This window comes from Cyanistes caeruleus, chromosome 12, assembly GCF_971803275.1.
Source record: "Cyanistes caeruleus chromosome 12, bCyaCae1.hap1.1, whole genome shotgun sequence".
In the NCBI taxonomy this organism is placed as follows: Eukaryota; Metazoa; Chordata; class Aves; order Passeriformes; family Paridae; genus Cyanistes; species Cyanistes caeruleus.
Window position 1 is genome coordinate 17,923,225 of NC_141712.1, and position 23,304 is coordinate 17,946,528.

Here is a 23,304-nt window from a genome sequence, read left to right on the forward strand (position 1 = left end):
AACAGGTCTAGGAGTGAAACCTGGAGCCTGCTCATACCTTCTGCACTAAAATGGTGCTACAAATGTGTGAAATCTAGGTGAAAACATTCATACATTAAAATGAGCCTCCAAATGACCCAATTTGCCGTGCCTTCTGGTTTGATTTTGGCTCAGTTCCTAATCTAGTTTCTCACAAGAGAAACTCCTACTGTGAATAGCTGCTTCTTAATAATAGAATATTACTTTACTGATTAATATTTGTTGGACTCTTAGTCTAATTATGGTTTCTCACAGCTACTTTAATTATTATAATATGAGGTTTAACTTAAGCAAAATATTCCAGATGAGTTTAGTGATGCTTTGCAACTTAATTCTGTACATGGGAGCGTGGCAGCTGACTACTGGGAGAGAGGAGAGTACACTCCTTCCAGAGCCCAGGACACATGTTTTTGAATGATAAGATGTGTCAGTATTTTTGTTCCTGAATCAAAAGATGTAATACTGAGGATTTACAGAATCTGGGAACTCTGAAACTTCAGTCTGGGGAATTGCCGCAGTGAACATGATTAACTGGATAAAGGGGAGCTCTGTGTAGTGCAATTGAGGATGTCAGTGTTTACTCATTAATTGAAATTGGAGAGGCAGAATTAAAAGCTTGTGATTAGTAAGGCATGCCAATACCTTTGAGGGCTAGCTCCTATCTTTTCAAATGTGCAGAGGAACGCGGGACTGTTTTTCTGGGTGAGGAATTATCCTATTTCTCCTACATCATTTGGGTTGAAATGTGAAAGGTGATATATGGAGATAAGACTTTGGAAGAAGTCAGGAAGTTTCTCTTTCCAGGATATCCCATTTTAAACTGGAGGTGTTGTCCACGTTCATATTTGCTGAATATCTTGGTTGGAAGTATAAAATAACTGGAGTGGATTTTTGTAGTAAATATGAACACCTTGGCAGAGCATCGACAGAGGATATCAGGCATGAATAAAGTGGAGGATTCACTAAAAATGTGACCTGGCACCTGTAGTTCCCAGCTCTCCACTTGTACATCTCCAGCACCATTTGCAAACCTCACACCTCAATTTCCTCTCCTTTTATAGAAAAATGCTTAAAGGCAAAGTGTGTTCTTTACAATTGAGAGCAATAAGTTATCAATTAAAACTCAAAAAACCCAACAGATTTTTGTGCATCAGTCTTGTTAAATCGAGAATGATGTCCTTGAAGTCCAACCTGAACTTTGACATACTTTACCATAAACTTGCACTAGAAGTGCTTGAACTTCTTCATATTCACAACATAGAACTTGACTGGTTGATTGATAAAATGTCTGATAAGACAAACCTTGTGGGAATAAATCCTTCTCATTTTTTCAGGGACTGAGATGTCATTAAAACTGTTCTCCTCCTTGAAATTGTTTATATCAGTTTAGGGAAGTAGGAATATATATGTACCTTCAGAAATGCTCCTGCTTCATAAGATGGAGGAAGGCATGGGAATTTGATTATGGAAAAAAGGTCTCTTACAATATTTAAAGAAGAAAAATTAGGTTTCTGGTTTTGCATAACGCTGATTTATTTTGAAGTGTAATGCTTTATGCTTTCACCCTTGCAAACTGATTCTTATTTAGGAGATGAAAGATTGTGCAAAATATAATATTCTTGTATAATTTAAACTGCCTGATAATGTGCTACAGCCTCCTAGAATTCAGGCCCAAACATTAGGCATTGATTTAAAAAAGGCATTTAAATAATTTAAAATTGTTCAATGCTGAGCATGATCAGCACCCCAATCATTTTCAAATAAAAGTACCTATAAAAATTGAAGCAGATGAATAATTTTAAATTGCTTTATACTGTGCAAGCACAGAACCCAAATCACTTTCAGGCTGAAGCACATACCAAAAAAAAAAAGATTGAAGTTCTCCAGTAAATTTAAATTGCTATATACAAGACAAAGGGCCTTTAAATTACTGGATATTTCATTTTTTCTTTAAATTTTCTTATTTTTATGTACAATCCAAATAGTTTTACTTTGTAAAAACGAGCCAAACAATCTGATTTTATAAACTTGCAAAATAGTACATTAACCTCTGTACCATGTAGTAATGCTGGGACATTCCACAATCAAATGTCACATATCCTGCTGTAGGAGTTCTCAGTACTGTTATTATTAAAGCAGGATACAGAGCAGAGATTTACATTTTTCACAACTTCTCGTGTGTTTTATGTTTATTGTTTGTGTCTGCTGCCTGTTAAATATCACGTGGAACAACTGATTAGTTTGGTGAATACAGATAATTACAGAACAATTAAATGTAGTGGAAGTGCTATCCACAAGGTTTAGTGGGGAGGCTACAGTGGCTTCCTGACCACTGCAGGAGCTGGACTTGCTTTGAAGGATGGATTCCAAATATTTTAAATAATTCCAAATAATTTCAAATTATTGCAGAGGTTCCTTGGTGGAGTTTGTGGGATTTGTCTGTTCTTGTGCCCCAGGACTGGCAGCTATTCCTCCACCTAAGGAAAATACTGTTCTCATGGGTACAGATCATTTTCTATGATTATTGTTTCTACAATGAACAAAAAGAAAACCCCTTGATGTTTTTAGCAATTAACATCCAATGTTTCCCAGAAAAAACATTCCTTGACAGTTGAAAAAAAAACGTTCTTCTGTAAGGAAATAAGTATTTAACAGGGTGTTACTGAGGCTTTCTCCAATACTCCTGAGATCTCATTCTCAACGTGTCAGGGTTTTCTTTGACTACCTAATACATGTGAGGTCAATAGTTGTATTTTTGCATAAAAGATTTCATTCAGCTTTTAAATTGTAAGCAATTATAAAAGGGAGGGTTATAGACCAGGGTCTTGGTTTCACATTATTTATGTTCTAATTAACTTACCAGACTGATTTTCTTTTCCCCCTGCTTTGGCTACAAAGTGTTGATCTTTAATAGTTGTCTGTTCCTAGCATTAATGGGTTTTATTTCTTCTGAAAGGTCATTCTTGATGTAATGTCACTGTTAACACAAGTGAGCCTGTAAGTTTTAAACATTTTGTTTGATTGTGATGAGCTCAAGAATATTGAACTACTTACTGTCTTCCCCCTGGGGATTGCTTTCACTCAAGTCAGAAGAGTTAGTACAAGTTCCTTTTAATTTCTGACTGTGTTTTTGCAACTCATTAAAAATACTCCTCAATAAGCAGCTGACATAGCCAAAAATACCTGGTTTTGTTTTAAAAAAAAATCCTTTTGTGTTTATTTCTAGATGATTCTATGAGCTTGAGAATTACTACTTGTTGTAGGTAAATATATGGGGTCCAGACTTATAAAATGAGCAGTGATGCAAAAACTTTGGTCAAAATGAATTAAATCCACATATGATTACTACTGTACTACTACTAATGTACAGTTACTGCTCTTTAGGAAAACAAAGTAAAATCACTTAAAAACCAGCTCTGAAGAAGATTTCTAAGATCAGCTCACAAGATTTTTGTGAAAATAAGAAACAGATGAGAAGACAGAGAATGTGTTGACCCACTAAAAAAGATTAAGGTGATTTACAGCCCTGTCCTTACTAAGAGTACACCTCTGAGCTTGGTTTTTAAGTAGAAACCCATAAGAAGCCAATCTTCAGAACTATTCATTTTAACACTTTCATACTATGATTACTCTGTATTATTTGCTGTAAAGAAAAAGAAACCATGTGATATGCAGATTCCTTTGTGAAAAAGTTTTCTATAGCTTGTTTTATATAATAGATTGTCTTCTTCCTGTTGATGTCAAATAAAATCTTCTCAAAACTGGTAGAGAGGTTTGTGTTGGGCTCCTTGCAGAAATTTCTCAGTTTTTATTATCAGTCTTTGGATGTTAGACTTGTTTTTTCTCCAATAACCTTGCTGGAATCAAGGGATTTTACTTGAAAGTATTAATTTTTAAAAAATCTTGCATTTGTGAGTGTTTAGGAGAAGGTCAGAAAACATTCAACAAATCTTTTTTTGAAGTTGAAAACCAGATATTTTCACTTGTCCTTAGACTTTTATGAGTTCTGGGGGTTGGTTCCTGTTTTTGTAATGTTTGAAGGTGACAGAAGTTTGTTTGTGTTTAATCCTTAAATCCATGTTATACTTTCAAAGATTGTTTTCAGCAAGCTCATTTTCAGTTTTAGCTTAGCAGTGCAAAAGACAGATGTTCAGTGTTACACCGAGTTCAGTTTGTGCTGCAGTAATAATTGCTTTAGACTCCAACTTTGTGGAATACGAGGAAAATAATAGGTGGAAGGTTGTTTTTTCTTTTTGATAACTATCACACTGCTGGGAAATTAAACATGTATCATGTTCCTTAGAGTTTCCAGCCATCCTATCCAAAACCCACTATCTGCTGTAAGAAATATGATTTTAATTTTTTCTCTAACAGCTTTTGCCACATCAGTGTTTTCCTATGTGGAATAATGACTTTGCCCCATGCAACTCCATGGTTTTAAATAAGTTTAAACAATTTTTAATATATTTCCTTTTTAGAAAACCAGAGATCCACATTTTCATTGGTGTAAATGCTTCATGAAGGCATTACTGCTGGAAAAGAGGATCAGCCTGTTTATTTCATTAGGCAATAAATAACTAAAACATTTGTTATGAGCAGATCTTCAAAAAGGTTATTGTTGTAAGGCAGTTTAGGTTTCAGCAATTCCACACCTTGCAGCACAACCAGTCCAGAACTCTGACTTTCAATGTTTCTTCTTTATGCCTCTTTCACTGGTACAGGAGTGCTATTGAATGGCTCATTTGCATTATTCTGTACCCTGTAAAATGAATTTATTATGCAGCTTCTCTAAATAGGCTAACCAGTTGTAATCTCATTCCGGTGGTGTATGGGTTTCAGCAAAACATGATTACTTCTTTCATAATGCCTAAAAATAAACAAAAAATAACCTTGGAGCCCAACCCGTCCTTTTGCTGGAGTCTAGTGTGTTAAATGGTGCTATTAATCACAATGGGTAGTTATTTACTTGTTAAATACTTGAGTAATTTAAAATATTACTTACTTTGCACACAAGGAGCAGGTTTTGGTCTCTGTTATTAATCAAAAAATACTTAATGAAGCAGAATGAGAGCCATTCCCTGGATTACAAAAATTGGAACAATGTTCAGATACATCTGCTGAAAGTGGAAGTTGATCCTGCACTCTGAGCCATGTGGGTACAAATCATTCTCAGCTGGGAGCTCTGTTGGACCCAGGGGCAGATCCTGAACCTCAGCTAGGAACATTTACAGAGAGGGAAGGCTGAGCTTGGGCTCTGGGCTGGAAGATCTCTGCTGACCGTGGGCAGAGCTGGTCAGAAAGGGCATCGATTTATCAATGCATGAGGGTTTGCATCTGTGTTTATATTTCATAAAGATCAATCCTGGCTCTGTTTGCAGAAGCTGCTTAACATTGTTTTAGGTAAATGGCAGCTGTGCCTCCACCAATGTCAAATTTCACAGCTCTTTGTGTGCTGGTTAATTTTAGAATGATTGTGAGCCACCAGCATGACAAGACTTCACAAGGAATTTTAGGAAGCATTAGGCAACATATTTTGGGCTTAAAGAAATATCCAGACCCTGAAGAACATTTATGTGGCATTCTTTACGTATTTTGCACAGGTTGAGCTTAAGCAGGCACAAAGAAATGTTGCTGAGATGATCACAGGGATGTATCCAAATAAGAGGAGATGGAAAGAGTTTGGTTTGTCTCAAGAAATGAAAGATTTAGAGGGGTCAAATGTTAATTTAGTTATGAGACAAGACTTGTACAGGGATAAATGGCTATAAATTGACTGTGAACAAATTTATTCTGGAAGATATGAAATGACCATCAGAATAAGGGTCAGGAATTGTGAAATGTAGGAATTATTTATGACTGGGATCAAGTGATCTGGCTAGCAGATCACTTGTGCCTGCTTGTGACACCAGAGGTAGTTCCTGTATCAGGGTTTCACAGAATCATTGTTGGGATTGGAAAGGACTTCTGGAGATCGTCCAGATCAGCCTTCCTGTCAAAGTGGGTTACTTGGTCCAGGTGACATGGGAACATGTCCAGATGAGTTTGGAATGTCAGGCCTTCCCTCAAGTTCCCAAGTTTTCCTGGGTTCCAAGGGAAATCTAAGCCAGCTCATTTTCTGAAGCATGTAAAATATGTTAGTAAGAATGAATGAAAAAGCTTATTTTCAGGATCAGTTTCATGGTGGCTGCCCCAGGCTGGGCTGCAGACTGTGGGGGCTCACACCAGGCCCTGTTTTTCCAGCTACATCATCCTGTGGGCACTGGGACTCACAGAGCTTTGTGGTGACTGGGCTTCTGGAGCAGATGGGACTGGGAGAGCAATAAAAGTGACTGGGGAGAGAGGATTGTCCCAGCTCTGCCTTGAAATGAGGATGCTGTCAAAGTGCTCCTGTACTCTGCAGGCACTGCCCATATTGTCCTTCATCACCCTGAACAGTTTGGGCTCTGTGGTCACTTTGATGTCAGAACAGACCCTGGGAGCAATAATAAATGAATAAATCATTTCTGAAGAAAATGACGGTGCCTCTTCCAGAGCTCCTCAATTTCAGAAGGCGAGTGGCTGTTTGAAACTACCTGTTCTGACACTACCTCTGGCAAATTCCTCCTTGAATAACTTAATGAGATTCCCAGTGCCAAGAGAGATGCACACCTTTTACTGAATATATGATAAAATTCTTATAAACATAGGTATGTAAGGAAAGTGCTCATAAAAGGGAAGTTCCTGCGGTAGGTAATCTCACAAAAGGGTTTGTCACATTTTGTTTCCACTTAATGGATGCCTACCACAGTCACACAGCTTCAGTGACAGGAGGACTGAATTCATTTAAGCCAATAAAGTTACTCTAATTTGCATTTTCATAGCCCACTCTTCAGTACTCCGAGTGTGACTTTCCCTTTTAGGATGGAACTGTGCAGTAAATGGATAGGTAGGCCCTTTAAAAGGATATTTATCATCCTTGAAGAATCTTAGTGCCAAATCTTAATAGCATTTCTTACAAAATGACTGGAATTCTCTATCAGATATAGAGGTAGAGCTGTAGGGATTGGGAGCAGTCTTTTTTTTAACTTTTTACTGATAGAAAGAAGAGCAGATAAAGCCTGAAACAGTGAAAAATTCTCTCCCAAATGAAAATATTGCATAAAATATGCCCCAAATCATAACATTCTAGAAATCAAATTAATTTAAAAGAACTGTGTGTTTAATTAGTCACATTCAGAGATAAATAATTCAACATACCTTTATGTAAAGTTAACATACCTCTGTTAATTATGCCAATCAGAGGATAATTTATTCAAGCTTTTGAAGTTTTTTTGTTCCAGTTGATATTAAAAACCACAGAAGACACAGAGAACTTAATGTCCAGTCTGTGTGTTTTGATGAAATAATTGCCTTAAGACCTGCTGACACTCTAATTGGAGTCTGTCATGCAGAATCAGAATCTTACTTGGAGCAATGCCCTCTTTATTTTATTTTAAGTATCCTTCTGTTAATTTCATTTGAATAACTTCCTCATTTCAAACTAAAGAAAAGATTTCAAATTTCATCATCTCCCTATGACTGTGTGCTGTTTATCACTTGTTTTCTTCTCTGATGGTCTCCTCCCTATCCATTTTCGTGGGTCTGGTGTTGCAGCACCTGAACATGGAAAAGGTTTTAAGATTCAAAGATCTCAATCTGCATGATAAAAATATTTTGTCATGAGCAATTTAATTCAGTGTTGGCAGTTCTCATTATTCTGATTACTTTTTTCTCTCCATTCTCAGCTCTAAGGATCACCGTATTTCTTATGAAAATCTGAAGTTTTCATATGCAAAAAGCAAATTTCTGTTTCTCATGTTTCCACAGAAAAGCTCAGAAGCATAAATTTTCGATACCCACTTCCAAGTGAATGAGTTAAATAAAAAAGAAACCCCAAAACTATGCTTTAAAAGATAAAAAAATAACCCCAACCCTGCCAGAAACTCCAAACAAAACAACCAGAACTAAAAACTCATTTTTCAGGAAGTGCCTCATAATTTTTGAACTCTTGAAATTATTGCTCTTAGTGAAAACGAGCCTGATTTCAATCCTAGCTCCTCCTTTTTGCGTTCTATGTTGATTTGTTTTCATTGCAGATTACTCTCCTGAAGTCAAAGGTAGAATGTGGTCCCACAGAATATTTTCCTCTGAAATGAGATTTGTTTACATTTACTCTGTGCAGAATTCCTGTCTGGGCAGATGGCTTTCACAGGTGTCTGCACCATTTACATTTCTAATTAAATAAAGCCTTACACAAGGATGAATTTCACACGGTAAGAATATGTGTGAAATGCAATTAATATTCTGCAGCTTGTGTTTCTGTGCTAGGTGATCTCCTAAAGGTAGGGCAAATGAAGATGTGAGGGTGTGCACGGCTAAAGGTGAGAAAATTCATTTGCAGAACGAGCATGTGGCCAAACTGAAACTGTGCAAGTTGAAAAGAACATAAAGATTCTGAAATTCCTTGGAAAGACCTTTCTGAGACGACTTTCAGCCACCAAAAGAGGAGGTAGAAGGGCCCTGTTCTGTTGAGGTGTCGTGATACCCAAAGGTACTTTAACATCAGGGAGTTTATTCATTTCCTCTGCAGTACGGTATTAAATTGCTCTTCTTTTTTTCTTTTCAACCATATTCTATATAAGCAGCTTTCAGTGCAAATGTTGAGGTCAGTCAGGGTCACTAGCATGTGTGTGCTGGTTTATTAATGAAAAAAAGGTGTTTCTTAGGCTTGATATCTCACCAGGAGTCCAGTCCTAGCGCAGTGGCCAAACTAGCACAGGAGTTATCTGAACTATGACATTTCCTTACACCAAGTGGCAATCAATTCTGAAAGAAAAGCTGTCAGTATTAACACTGAGTCTTTGGTCTGTACATTTCTGAAAAGCAGGACGTTATGAAGAGCTTTGATTTCGCTTGTTGATGAACGCAGGATCTGTAGGTCTGAGTAGTCACGACTCTGCTTTGATTTTGAGACTTGGACCCATCTAGATTTTCATGAGCAAATATATTTGCTGTATAACTGTCTTTTTTGCTCAAGAATTTGGCTTTTTTCTTGGTAGCAGGTGAAGGATTCTTTTGTACTAACTGCCCAGTACTTGACTAGTTGTGTGAAAAATATTTGTGTATTCAGAGTTCTACATGCGACATTTAAATATTATTTAGAGTGTATTTAGATGAAGCCTTTCTTTAGGCATCTATCAGCCCATAAACCCTTTTATTATATCAAAAAATACAACATCTACGTGGTGTTAAAATTCAGAATGTGTTCTGCGTTGAGCAAGTCTCTTTGCCTTAAACATATATCTGCCTGTCTTATTTTTTATAAGATATTCTTAAAGTCTACTGTCCCCAGTGTGAAGAACCTCAACAGAAATTATTTTAATGAAGTAGGCATTTATTTCAACAGAAGTTTATTCATGAGAAAAATAAATTAAAAGAATAATTTTCCTTTTAAAAGACAATTAATTAAAAACTGTCCATGTGATGACAGATTTAACATTTCGTCTGACATGTTGAGAAGAAGAAAGTGCCTGGAATTGCACAAGTAGAATAAAATGTTCCATTTCACAGCAAGGCCAAGCTTGAGTCTTGTAATTATTTCAAAGGGAGTAAAGGTCATTTTCTATTTGCTGCATCTCTATTATGTGAGGCTTCTGTACCAGGCTTACAGAAGTTAACTCATGACCCATTTAGATTGCCCAGATTTCAAAGTCAACTTAGACTGTCACAAATCTGATAAAGTAGACATATTCGCTTCTCTAAGTACTGCCATAGATGATGTCCAAAGAGGCTTTTTATTTATAGCTCTGTAAGACAAGAGTTCCAGCTTTAAGGCTTGAGTAGCTGGGAGATCAGAACATGATTTGCTTCTTACTTGCTGTGTTAATCCTTTAGGGGAAGAGCTGTTTGTAGATAAATTTCAGGATATATGGCTTGGACTGTTTTTCTGGTGGGGACTCATTATATAACTTTGCTTACATCTCAAGATGGGAAGAGGTTTTCTCTTGCTGTGATTACATTTTTATGCATATTCATCCAGGAACACTGAGTCAGAAAGACAGGTACTTTAAACCTGCACCTGTGCACACAGAAATGTGTGCAGAAGATGCATATGTGCCTTTCTTCCTATGCATATGCCCATTGAAATGTATATAAGGCAGGTTTTTTAACAATCACTAATCAAGCTTTATGCACAATTTTCAGGGCAGGCTCTGAATACCTCAGTTCACATTTGCAGATGTCTCCTGCTGGAAGGCTGAAGGGGACACATCCAATTCTCAGCCCCAAAATCTCCAATAAAATCCAATATCAATGCCTTTAAGAGAAGGAGGGATTGAGAGCTGTGGTTTTAAATCTTTTTAAGAAAGGCAGGAGCAGTGTGATGATACCGAAATTAATAGTAGTCAAGTGTATTGCATATTTCTTGGTGTATTACTTTAAATCTTTCTCTTTCTTGGTTAATCCTTCCAAGAAACCAACGTGGAGCAGGTCTGGATGGAAGGCAAAGGTGTCCATCTGTTGCATTTACCTTCCACCAGATTAATTGCCATGAAATATTCTGGCTGTTTCCCACAGTCTGCTGGCACTTCTGGCCAAGCTTTTATAGCAACTGTCAGAGAAACAAATGATCCAGCAGCTGGTTCCCAAAAGAACAGCGAATGCAGACCAGGTGGGGCATCACTGCCTCTGGGTTTTCTAAATGGGATTACACAGGACTTTGAATGAGTGGGAAATGCAAGGAGGGAGAGAGCAGATCATGTATCACTCTGATTTAGCAAGTGGACTGGGAGTGGTGGGGAATAGGGAAACATGCAGACGTTAAAATATTGCAGGGCATCTCTATAGGATCAGGATCAGCAGAGTTGGATGATAAAAGAGTAGAGGTGGGACTGAGAGATGCTGCTGGTACGTTGGGAGAAGTGAGAGTGTTATTGCCACCTGAACTGCTGAAGGAGAAAAGAGCCTTCAGCATCCATTGGTGTGGTACTGGGGAGAAATTGTCTTCACTTTACCCCTGAAGAACTTTATTTCCAAAACTGTAATTGTGTGTTGAGGATATCTTGAGTAAATAGACCCATTGTGCAGAGCCACTTGAATTTAGGAGCAAATGTCATTCAGAGCCCCTGTGTTGGTTTCCTTCTTGGTTGCCACACGTGCCCTCTCTAGTTGATTGTGCTCAGGCTGCCTGACAAGCAGCAGATTGCCCATAACAATTTTAAGATCAGAGTGGTCAGTGCACCACCTGAAAGTCAGGCTTTGTAAAACACCTTTAGATGTTCTAAAGTAGAAAGTACTTCTGAAAATGTACTTACACATATATGTGTTGGAAAATACGATTTGGCTTTTCCTGCTCTTAACTTTGCCTCCTTTTGCCTCTCTCTTTAACCTTTTAAACTTCTTAGTAATTTCTTTTTTGCTTGATGCTTCTTTCTTGACCATTCTTACCTCCTTGCTGTCATTTAACAGCTGCCAAGAAAAACAGCCCTTCAGGTTGTTTTCTCTATTCAGGGATAAAATGCTTCAGAGTCCAAGATTAGAATTGTACCTATTCCCAGCAATTTTACTTTGCTTTTAAGCTTCCTCCTTTGATGTTCCTGTGGTGACACGGAACTTGAGTGACCGTGTACCAACAGTGACACAAACTGTATTCAACTGGAACCTTCAGATCTACCTCCACTATGATGCACACATTTCCTCTTCAGTCCTCCCTTGGTGTAAACAAGCTTTTGATTATAGGGAAAATGGACAAACTGTGGCTTAGAGGGAAAGAAAAGAAATAGTTTAGACTTGCTAGCAAAAATTTTCTTTTGTAAATGAAACTTCTGTATGTAAGACTTTACCCTTGAACACAGAATTTTTTGCACAATTTGGTGATCAACTTTGAGGCAGATTTGCAGCTCTTAGTTTATCAAGTATTCAAACCAACTTGCATGTGCTTAATTTCAACATGTATTTGGTTCCAGCTGTATTCAGCTGGGCCTAAATAAATGTGATTTTTAGGGACAGCATTGCATCCTATGTTTTTATGGTCCAGTAACGTTCTTTATTGATATTCTGAACTGAAATTCACCTTGAAAGCTACTATTTTGTAATTTCAATGCCAGCCCATATATATAAAAGCAACCTTACATAAAAAATTGTTTAGCAAGATTTGAAGGGGAAGTGTGATGTGATGGATATTTTGTTTTATGGATACGGACCCCAGTGTTTTGTTTTATGAGCACTGAGCCTAAACCCGCTATGCTTCCCAGAAGCCAACATGATGGATGAAGGAGTAGATGTTAAAAGTCTATTTCTGTTTTTTTTTCCCCTCAGGTTCTGCTGCTTGCATGTGCAGAAGATTTAGAATGTGTCCCTGGATTCCAGCAGAAGGTTTTTTATATAGAAAAGCCGTCTGAATTCACAGAGGACCAGCTGGTTCTGAACCGTACGTTGTTTTCATATATTTCTATTGTGCAAAAATCACAATTGTTTATGTATTCATTTCATTCCTGCCATTTATCAGAAAGCTTTTTTTTTTTGTTTTGTACCTAAGATTCTGGATATTGCCATGATTCAGTCTGAGTTCCCTTGCATTAATCCTATGTCTCTACAGACTTTACTCTGTTTCACGTATTAGAAATGGCAAAATACAATATATAATCAATTAGGGCTATGTGAAAACTTAGAATCAGCCACTTCTTAAAAATTAAATTTACTCTGAATTTTTTTTATAATCTTACTTATGAGCTTGGAAATCAGGACTTTCCCATCAACATCTCTATCAAATTATCTCTGCAACTCAGATTTAGAAGTTTGTATTTTAAAAGCATTCACAACCAATACAATTCCCAGTCTTTACATGAGATTCAAAGGCTGGAAGAAGTTTGGGATCATCAGTGATAGCAATGTGTCACACAACTGGAATATTCAGTGTATTTCCATTGAGCAGGTGTCACATTATAAAACCCAATCTGGCACCCTAAACCCAAAGCATTAAGATGAAGGAGATTTAACAGTTTTTCAGGTCTTGTGTTAGTTTATTCCAATATATCAGGGTTACAAATTCCTCATTCCACTCTGGGACTTTGGAACCTGAGCACTGTCAAACAAAAGTGGTGCCTTATCCAGTGGTCTGTGTCTTCAAAGACTTAAAAAAGGATGTAATTGCTGCCATTTTCATAACTTCCAAACACCTGCATTTTTACACGTGATATTTGTTACTAATGATATCTTTGATGTACTTGGCTGCTGGTGCTGAACCAGGAATTCTCCTGGGTGTCCAGCACTGAGCAGTGGTGCCCAATATATGGATCCTACAATGGGATACAGCCCATAGCTCGGTGGAACCGAGAAATGCAAACCAATATTACTCACCAAATGCACACATTTCCCGTCTCAGTTCCCTCCAGATATCACTGCTGCATATTGATGTGTTTTCACTTCAGACGAAGGTGTAATCTGTGCACATTCACTTTAAAATAGCTCTAACTTCTCCAAACGAGATGTTGCCAAAGTCTATTGAAATAACTCTCTTAAACTTCAGTCATTCAGCCAATGGAGGTACTAAAATAAACCTGTAGCATAACGTTTTTAGTCTTGGAATTTTGATATGTTGCTTAGTCTGAGCTGATTTTTCACAGGAACTTTAGATCACGAGTAGTAATTAGAGTCAGAGATGTGAGATTGTTGTTCAGCTCAGAAAAGAGACTTCAAACTTCTTATTTCTTGGGGAAATTTTATTTTCTCTGGAATTCTTATTTTGGAGTTGTCAAACAAATTGTTCCTACATGGCTAGAAGTTGAAATTCTTAGAATATAATAGATTTAATAAACATGCAGATTTGAAGACCTATTAAAAGAAGCACCAAAAAATAATGGATAAACTAAAAATAAACATAAAAATGGATACACTAGTGTTAAATTGAATAAAAACATCCTCTGTTGAATACTTTTTCTGCTTCAGAACTTTCAGGCTGTGGTGTGTCTGGCCAGACCTCTTGATTTGGAGAGGATCACCCCAGGGATTGTTGGTTCAGCCAAACTGACTGGACTGCTCTGTGGTGACCCAGCCATTCGTGGTGGCGTAAAATGAGCATATTAATTAAGACGCCATCATTAGTGAGAGGAGGAGGAAAGAGCAGGAAGAGACTCAGAAATGCCTGGGAACAATCTCTGGAATTAAATTATTTTAATAAGCAGACACTAAATTGGCCTAATGTGCAGTGTTGGACAGAGGCAGACTGTCAACACGTGATCCTGGATAATTCAATCATCCACAAGCAGGGTGTCCTTCATGCAGCACCATTAAACCTCAGCACAGTTCCTTCATTTCAGCTGTCAACAGAATTGATAATTTTAATTGTCTGTTTGAATACACTTTGCATGCTCTTGCATCTTTTTATGCCCATTATGAAGAGCAGTGTAATTTAGCAGTTGCATTGCAGTGTGAGGCTTACCAGGGCTGTGTAAATTAATAAAGCAAATATGTAAACCAGGCCTATAGCAGTGATTGTTTTTGTAGTCCTCAATAAGCCAAGGAGCTCCTTAATTCTTTTCTGAGATGCAATAGTACAGTCTTTTTTTCTTTTTCAATTTAAAAAAGAACCTACTGTATGTTTCATTACTAGCATCTCCCTTGTAATTAAATATAGGTTGTGGATGGTTCTTATGCATTTATTAATTCTGCATATGGCAGTGTTAATTATATTTTACATTTACTGATGGGAAGACCATACTGAGGGTACAGAATTTTCTTAGTTCTTGTTCTGATTCAGAACAATTTTTATTAAAGCCTACTTATAAGCTGGCCATAACAAGTCCAGCTGTGTGTGCATATTCTCCTTCCTACCTCTCACTGCTATTCAGTTACTATTAGCTTTTCTGTCATTGTGGTCAGGCTGGACTGTCTTTTTAATTCTTATTTATTTATTTGCTCTTGCCTCTCATATAATAGCAACTTCCAGACTTTGACCATTTCCTTGTCCCAGTTTGGTCATTTTTTTTCCCCTCAGACCCCTTCAGATCTCCTTATAACTTGTGATTTCTATAACCATAAGCAAAATAAGGCATTGCTCTTTTACTTTTGGTCTGCCCAATTTTTTCTCTGTGTGCAGAAACAGATGTTCCCTTGATGAAGTGAGAAAAGATCCATGGTGTCACTTTCTGGAAATAGTAATTCTGTCCACATAATCATTATTCTAGCAAACAATTGTTCACTGTTTTTTCATTCCTTATAGTTTTGGGTTTTTTTTTTACTTTACACCTAGGACCACCTTTTGCAATCCAATAGAGAAGATCATGAAGATTTCCACATTCTTGATGAAGTGCTAATTGACAGCATTTAATTACAGGTTTTAGAGCTGTCAGAAGCACTTGTGGCCATGAAATTCTTCCCCATCAGAAAGGCTGGCCCTGCCAAGGCTGGCAGGTCACTGGCAGTGACAGAGCTCTGTCACGCTGGGCTGAGGGAAACTTCCTAATCAGACTCAACAAATGTGGGAATGTAATTGTGTTACATTAATCACCTTTATGCTTAACACACATCGGGTTTGGCTTTTGGGGGTATTTTAATTGACAATGAATCAAATAGTGCACTTGAATAATGGAGGCAATTAACATAAGGCACGAGGTGATGCATTGTGCATACTAAACTGGGGACAGCATTGCCAGTGCTTTAAATGTCAAAACAAAGGAAGTTTTGACCCTTACTTAAAAAGCTTTAATTTGGATGTTAATTAATGGCTGACCTCTTGTGTCTCTTACGTGATAAATTGCATGTTCAGAGTCTGGGCTGCTTCAAGATCAAGGTTTTGTCTGCCTGCATTTGGGTACTTTTTATTCTGTGGATTTTAACAAAGAGCTTTCTATTCAACCATATCAAAATCATTGTTTACTCATATGATGTGAAATATCTTATTGTACTTATTAATGTTTAAAAGCAGGTTTTCAGTTGTCTAGCAAAGCTGTGACCTCCAACAAGATTTTACTTTGTTCAAACCAAATAAAACCTGTGGAAAGATCAGAGAAGATCATTCCTCCTCCTACAGCCTGGTGTGCACATGGATCATGGCCTTGGTCATGCTTGCATCCAAATAATTCCAGTTGATTCTGACCTGATGCTGTGTGAGAGCTGTGATTTATTACATCCACCCTTCCCACTGATTCCACGCCAGCTGACTGCACAGCTGGAATCTTTCTGTGCCTGTTCCATGCTACCAGTGGTGGTGCTGCTCCTCTCCTGCCCACTGTGATCCTGCCACAGTTATCACACCCACTCGTTCATCTCCCCTCCCTGCCCTTCCCCACCCCTTGCACAGATCCTCATTCAGCCCCCTGGGATGTGCCAGAGCCTCTGCAGGGCTCTGACACGGGGGTTTGGATGTGATGTTAACTCTTCATGCTGAATATTGCAGGGTTTGGGTAATTGGGATTGCACATGGTAGTTGTAGCTCACAAAAGAACATGTTCAGGCAAGGTAAGATTTTAAGCTTAGCAATTTCTTGCAGGGAAAGCTGTCTGGGCTTCTGGTTAATAGCAAGATAACTGTGGATTTTCCACCTATTCAGTATGTCCTTGCTGAAACAGTGTTATGGCTTTTCAAAATGAAGACTTTTTAATGCATTTTGAGTTTTACAAACATCTTAAATTTTCTTTCAATTCACATAAATCACTCACTGTGTTAAGAATGTGCTTCAGAAGATGTTGAAAAATGACTTGGTTCCCATTCCTTGGCATGAGGGAGCAGGTTCAATGGAAAGGCATCTCAGCTTTCCTACCCAGATATGGGAGGGCTTGTTAAATCCTAAAATATATGTCTTAATGGGCTCATATGCATGGATAAAATTTTAGAGTTTCAATTTGACACTTGGGTACGTGGTTAAGACAAGGCACCTGGACCTCTTATTCCATGTGAACAGAAATATTGGTCAGGATTTGGAGCGACACATCTTAAACACACTATTTCTATTTAAATGGTCATAGAAAGACAAACTCATGTAAGTAAAATCCCAGGAAATATCTGAGGCTGTGTGCAAAATAGTTGCAAAGTTGTGGAAGTTTTAAAGTGGGAGGTGCTGCATGTTTGTGGAGGCAGGGTGAGGAAGATCCTTTTGCACCTAAATACCTGAGGCAGTGCCTTTTAATTGAAGTTTGATGCTGAACTCCTACATGGAGGGAGAAAGTTGTCTGGGAATATATAATTATAGACATATATATATATATATAATATATTATGGCTAAATAATGCAGAATGTCTCAAATGTGCCTCTGAATAGATGCACGTAGATTGGTGTTGCAGCACAACAATATCACATCATCTGTTTTACTGCTTTCACACACAATTGAAGCAAAACAAAACAGGAGAGAATAGTTGTTGAGTGCCAGGTGGTCAGACAATTCCCTCCCAAACACAGACTGTCAGCTTCCAGGACCTGAGGAGAAGGAATCAAAAATAGATTCTTATGCATATATATTTAAATAAACTAATGTGTGCAAAGGTAGGACATTAGCCTGAGCAGAGTGAAAGAACTATTTAGTGTCTGAAAAATATCTTCAGGGCTGAATCAAAACCTCTCAGGGGTGCAATCAGCTCTTGTGGAGTAAGAAAGGGAAAAACATATGTGTTGGTGAAACCTCCTCTTGGCATTTTAATTCCAAGGTGGAGGAAATGAGGATCTAAACCCAAAGTTTCTTGTCTGTTTCATTGAGAAAAGCCACACAATCCTGTTGAAAAGACAAACATAAACAACCCACAGGAAAAGTGGGTGAGGATCTTTGCAGTGACAGTGAATGCTCTGTTAGCAGCTTGGTCTGGATTTAAGAAGATAAAAATAACAGATTACTTGGTTTGAGATTTAATTTGTTTCTGGAGACTTTCCAAGAGCCATAGTGTTTTGCAGATAATACTTTTTTGAAATAGGTGTGGGCTTTGTTTGGCTGAAACATGCCAGCTGTTCTCCTAATAATCTAAATCAATGGCCAACTGCTTGGTATTAGCAGGTTGGGTCTCTTGCTCAGTGCAGTGCAAACCTTGTATTAATAATGTCCCCAGGTGCTTCAGTGGAAGACTTCACTACTCATTTCCAGTTGGCAATTTCAGAACAAAAAAAATCAAATTAACTAAGCTATTACCCCTGAACTGATTATCCACCCAGACCACGAGGCAGCTCCTTCTCTGCAGGTGTAAAAATATGTTGGAAGGCCAAAATCTCTTTAGGAAAATGTAGGTGACTTAGCTCAGGCCAAACTCCATAATCAAATAACCTGATACTGATTGCTTATGGCTGACATTTAAACTGGGTCATCTTCCTGAGGAAATGAGAGGTAGGGACAGGAGATTTCTGGTTATAGGTGAGAGCTGGGGTCACTCTGGAGAGGATCCAGCACCAGCCCAGCTTTGTCAGGAGGAAACATTGTCCATATCTGACAAAGAGATGCAAATCACCCCTCACTGAGATATTAATGCATTTCTGTAGAACATTTCTTGATATTTCACAGACTGCCTTTCTGACAGGATTTTTAATTTGAGGATCTTAGGAAAGCACCATTCAAAAGAATCATGGCTAGCTAACCTTTTCCATTACATTTCAAAGTGCAGTGTGGACATTTAGAGAGAATTAATGGGAGTATGTGAGGTTAAATCTTCCTTTAAACATAGAATCTCATTTAAGTTAATGATATCTTAAAGCATGCAAGTATTCTTGAAAATAATTGCATATGTGGCTCACAATTAATTCTGAGCTTTTAGGATTTTTCTCTGTTAATCCAAATCAAATTATAACTTTTCTAATGTAATTATGATCATGCTTCAACTTGCAGTTTTTCTTTCCCTTTGCTTATTTAAATCAGTCCTTTTCAGACAGAGCAGTCTGTCTGCTTTAATGGACACATCTCCTTCTCATGCAGCTTTCCTGTGCCATGGGATTTCTCAGTCTTGCCTTGAGAATAAATACCACTGGCTGTAAACTCAGGAAGTCTTTCAGAAATTTCTTAGATTGGGGGATTTTTCTAGCTGGAGGCTAATGCTCTGATTTTGTTTTATGCCTCTGTTCAGCCTATCCACCTGAACTTTTTTCCTCTAGAGAAGGGAAAGGAAAAGTAACTTTTAATGGGTTGATTCTGAAAATTCTGGTCAGTCTGGAATGACTTTGTGCATATTTGTATGCCTTGTACCTGCTGCTTCTGGGGCAGACAAGTGAACCTGTGGAGAGGGGAATAAGTGCATGTCATATTCTCTGATGTGAATAATAACTAAAATCTTGGTCTTGTGGTTTTTTTAGTCCCTGGAAAAATCAGAATCCCTGCTTGTAAGGGATTATCTTTAACAAAATTTGAAATTCCTTTGGCAAGGAATTCTTTTAAAAGAAATTAAAATAAAACTATGAGCCTTGGGAGGACCTAAAAGATTCCTATCTGGGATGTTGCTTTTTAGACAAGAATTCCACTTACAATACTCACTTTGATTTGTTTACTTTCTTTAAAAAAAGAAAAGCAATAAAAAACCCAGTGCAACCTTCATTTCTCAGCTGTGGAGAGAACTGAGGCAGAACTGAGGGGCCTCTAATAAGGCAGCAAAGCGGAGGCAATGCTCGAGCAGCTTTACAGGTAGTCGATAGCAGAAGAGAAATTCCTCCCTGAAGTTGGAGCCGGCATTGGTAAATCTCTGACACTTTTGAAACACTTGCTGGCATGTACCAGAACCTAAAAGCAGGCTAGACTGAAGTAAGTGATAATCTCCTTGATGCACAGGACTATTTTCCTGCCAGGGAGTCAGGTTTGTTTTACTGAAGAGCAGATTGTGAATCTTTTCTCCCTTATCAACAGTGTTTGGAATGCTTTGGCTGGATCTGGTTTTATGTATAAACTGGATTGTCTTGCCTTGGACTTTTTCTAAAATAGTGTAAAGCAAGGTTGCAGAAAATGGGTGCAATTTTAGTTTTGTTATTGTTGTATTCTATAATTAAATATATTCATATTCTCTACTAACCACACTGATAGGAAACATAGCTTATGTAAATGTGTTAAGGCACGTGGGTTTTGTTTACCTGCCTTTGTGTGGCAGTGAAACACAGGAAAAACAAAAATGTGCTCTGGTCTGCTAAAAACCCAAATTGCCTGGTTACAAGCAGGACCCCTGCAGACTTTATTTAGCTGGAATTTTAATTACAGTGCCAGCTTTCAACACTTACAACAAAACCGTAGGGAGACAACTGTAATTTGACCTTTATAAAACATTAACACTAACCTATACAAAACCATAACTTCAGCTTAAAAGAATACAGTGGGAGGCAGAATTCAAGAAATTATGAAAACAGTGTACTTATGAAACTTTAACTTTTAGAAAAAGCACAGCGATGTGCTCGTGTGGACAGCAAAGTGTGATATTGGTGAGTTTGGTTTCCTGAGCCATCTCGTGAGCCTCGTACAGAAATGCTGCATTGCTGGCAGAGGAACCTTCTCATGGTTTTTTTCATGACTTGGGGGAATGAGTGCTGCTGTGAGGCTTGGGGTAAAGGATGCTGCCCAAACCCCACGGGAAATGCTGATGGAGAAAAGCCAGCTTGTTTCATTCCCCAGAAAAGCCAATTCAGGAAAATTCAGGTGCCCACCCATTCCCTCTGAATCTCCTCTTTGTTGAAGTGTTTGTGCCAGTCCTCTGTGATGAGTTGTACCCTGGGCCAAGGGCTCCTTTCTCCTGCTGAAGGCCAGAGCAGACTGAGGTGGGGAAGAGGAGGGATGGAGCAGGACAGTCGCTGCCCGTGTGGGATGGGAATGTCAGTGCAGCAGCACTGCTGATTTATCACAGGGACAGCAGGACTGGCTGCAAGGTGTGGGAGCACCTGCTCACAAGTCACATTCCATGGTCACAAGGAAGTCCAAATGCATTTTTTGGTTAATTCTGGTTGAAATAGTCCCTGAGTTGTGGTGTGGCAGCTCACAGTATTTTCTAGTTCTGTCATCATGCAATGATGATGAATAGTGTGCTCCAGGTCTTCTCTTGTTGTTGATTTAATATATAATAAGCATAGTTAATAAATGTCACTTTTTTCTTTTATGAAACTGACTTGAAGCTGTAAACACAAGGATAATTTAAATGTCCCATAATAAAGAGAAAACCTGAAGATGTCTGAATGCCAAGGTTTCAGGTTGCCTTCGTGTGACCTGAAACATTTTTCTTTTGCTGTTTGCTGCCAGGTGAAGCATCAACTGCTAAAATCTCTTCTTCCCTAACTTTTGATGTGATGTTTCACATCATATTATATTTGTGGTCAATTTGTGGTTTTGTTTGCGTGCTGGATGCAAACAAAAATTGTGGGGGGTGGTAGAAAGTCAAGGTAGTAATTCAATATTGTGGTCAAGAGCTTTCCAGGGGGTCATTCTGGCTGAATGAAAAGCCATGAGCTCAGCTGCCTAAGCTTTGGTTTTTGTCCACTTACTATTGCTCTGCTTTTTGGAGAATTTTTTGGTGTTTATTTTTAATCAAGGCTCTTCTAGCTAGAATTTTTATTCAGCCTGGTTTGTAGTTATGGAAAAACCACTCAAGTGCAAATAAGAAATAGTGATTTTATAGTATTTTTCTAGAGCAATGAAAGCAGTATTGTGGGAGTCATACAGGGTAATTTGCAACCAAAGAGCTCATTTCATTTAAATTTTTAAAAGTTACATTTGTGACAGAGGAAAGAGCCTAAAATTATCTTTAATAACAGAGCTGATGAGTTCACTCTTCCGATTAATAAGAAAATGCAACTCTCCAAATGTTCTGTAAGATTTGGTGTTTCTTCTGAGAAATCAGTCAGATCTCATGCAGGTAGGCAGAAGGTTTTAGGCATAATGGAATAGCAGTTTCTGTCAATTCAGTGTAAATCAAAATAAGAAATTTTATTTAAAATTATATTATTACTTCTGGCACTTTACTTTTATTCTTTGAGAATAAAAAAAGTTGCCTTTAATAGCTTCTCCAATAAAGTTCGAAGAAATACAGAAGCTTTAACACTTCCATAATAAATCTATTAATTGTAATGCTTCTGAAAACATTAGGCATTGACTACTTACTGCTGTTTTTACAAGTCAGCACTGTTTCCCAGAACTGTCAGATACTAACTACAGTCAGCACTGGTAATTAATTGAAATGAAACTACTCAAATGATGAATGAGGGCTGGACACGTTTGATTTAACTCTTTCTGGCACTGTGGCTGTGCTTTAGATCCTGATTTCGAAGGTATTTAAGTAGCACCTTAATTTCAGTTCCTTCCCCACTCTGCAGAGCTTTGTCAAGGCACCTGAGGCCCAGATTCTCTCAGCTTCAGTTTTTTGTGCACAGAATGTCCTTTGGGAAAGGTTCAGGCTGAGCTGGGAGGAGGCTGTTCCTCAAGCAGCCATGCAAAAGGAAAGGTGTGAGAGCTTCTCAGCACATGAGTTTTCTGTGCTGAAACAGATGATTTGGGCTGATTACGCTCAGAACCATAAATACAGCAAGGAGTTCAATTTCCACGGGTGAGTGCTGTTCCTGCTGAAATTGGGTTTTTCTGCGCAAGCTGGGGCCTAGAGTCTCATCCTGTCTGTCTGCAAGGGCTACTGGATTTTAGGTAACTGATTAAACAAGTCTAGACTGGTCTTTTTAATGTTCTCTTGATGACCTTTTAAATATAACAATTTTCTGGATAGGGCTGAGCTGTGGAAATAGGTGCAGGGGCTGGTGCTGCACCTGCTGCTGGCAGTGTGTGGGTGAGAGCCTTGGGAGGCTGGGATGCTGAAAATGGCTGGGGGGAGCAGCTGGCACTGCCCTCAGGAGAACTGACAGATTTAATAGTTTAATACAGAGATAAATATTCGTTAAATTAGATTAAAGGCTGGATTTGATTTGGCCAGATTGAAAATGATAGGTTATGGGTAAAGGTGTTCTCTGTCGAGCTTTACTATTCATGCAGGTCTCTCAAGCCATGTGTATAACAAGTCTTCCTGCTAAAATTTGGGGTTCAGAGAGCCCAGAGGCAGCCTCAGCCTTCAGTTAGTGCTCTGGGAAAGCACCTGATGATTTTAACAGAGCTTTGCCAGTTTGGGAATGGTGGGAGAGCGTAGGCTTCACTCAAGTTGCAATGCTCCAGATTTCACCCGGAGTGCTGCTCGCCAGAAATAGTGCCTGCAAAGGTCAGCTAAAGAGCCTTTTTAGACCAAAAGGACATGGCAAGGAGCCCAGGCATCGCTCAGTTCATGGATCTGTGCACAGCAGGGCTCTGGAGCTGGGAAGGGGTGGGATGTGCTGGGGGTGGCACACGCTGAGCCAGCACC

General features: G+C 38.4%; 1 protein-coding gene across 4 annotated transcripts in view; it reads left to right on the forward strand.

Moving 5' to 3' along the window:
• Window positions 1–23,304, forward strand: part of CDH13 (cadherin 13) — a 426,188-nt gene that overhangs the window by 75,419 nt on the left and 327,465 nt on the right. For all 4 annotated transcript variants that reach the window (XM_086847088.1, XM_086847086.1, XM_023934518.2 and 1 more), the window contains exon 2: window positions 12,352–12,463. Coding sequence is in view for 2 of the 4 variants with exons in the window: in XM_023934518.2 (XP_023790286.2) it covers window positions 12,352–12,463 (112 nt within the window). In the remaining 2 variants the exon portion in view is untranslated. The remainder of the gene's footprint in view (window positions 1–12,351; window positions 12,464–23,304) is intronic.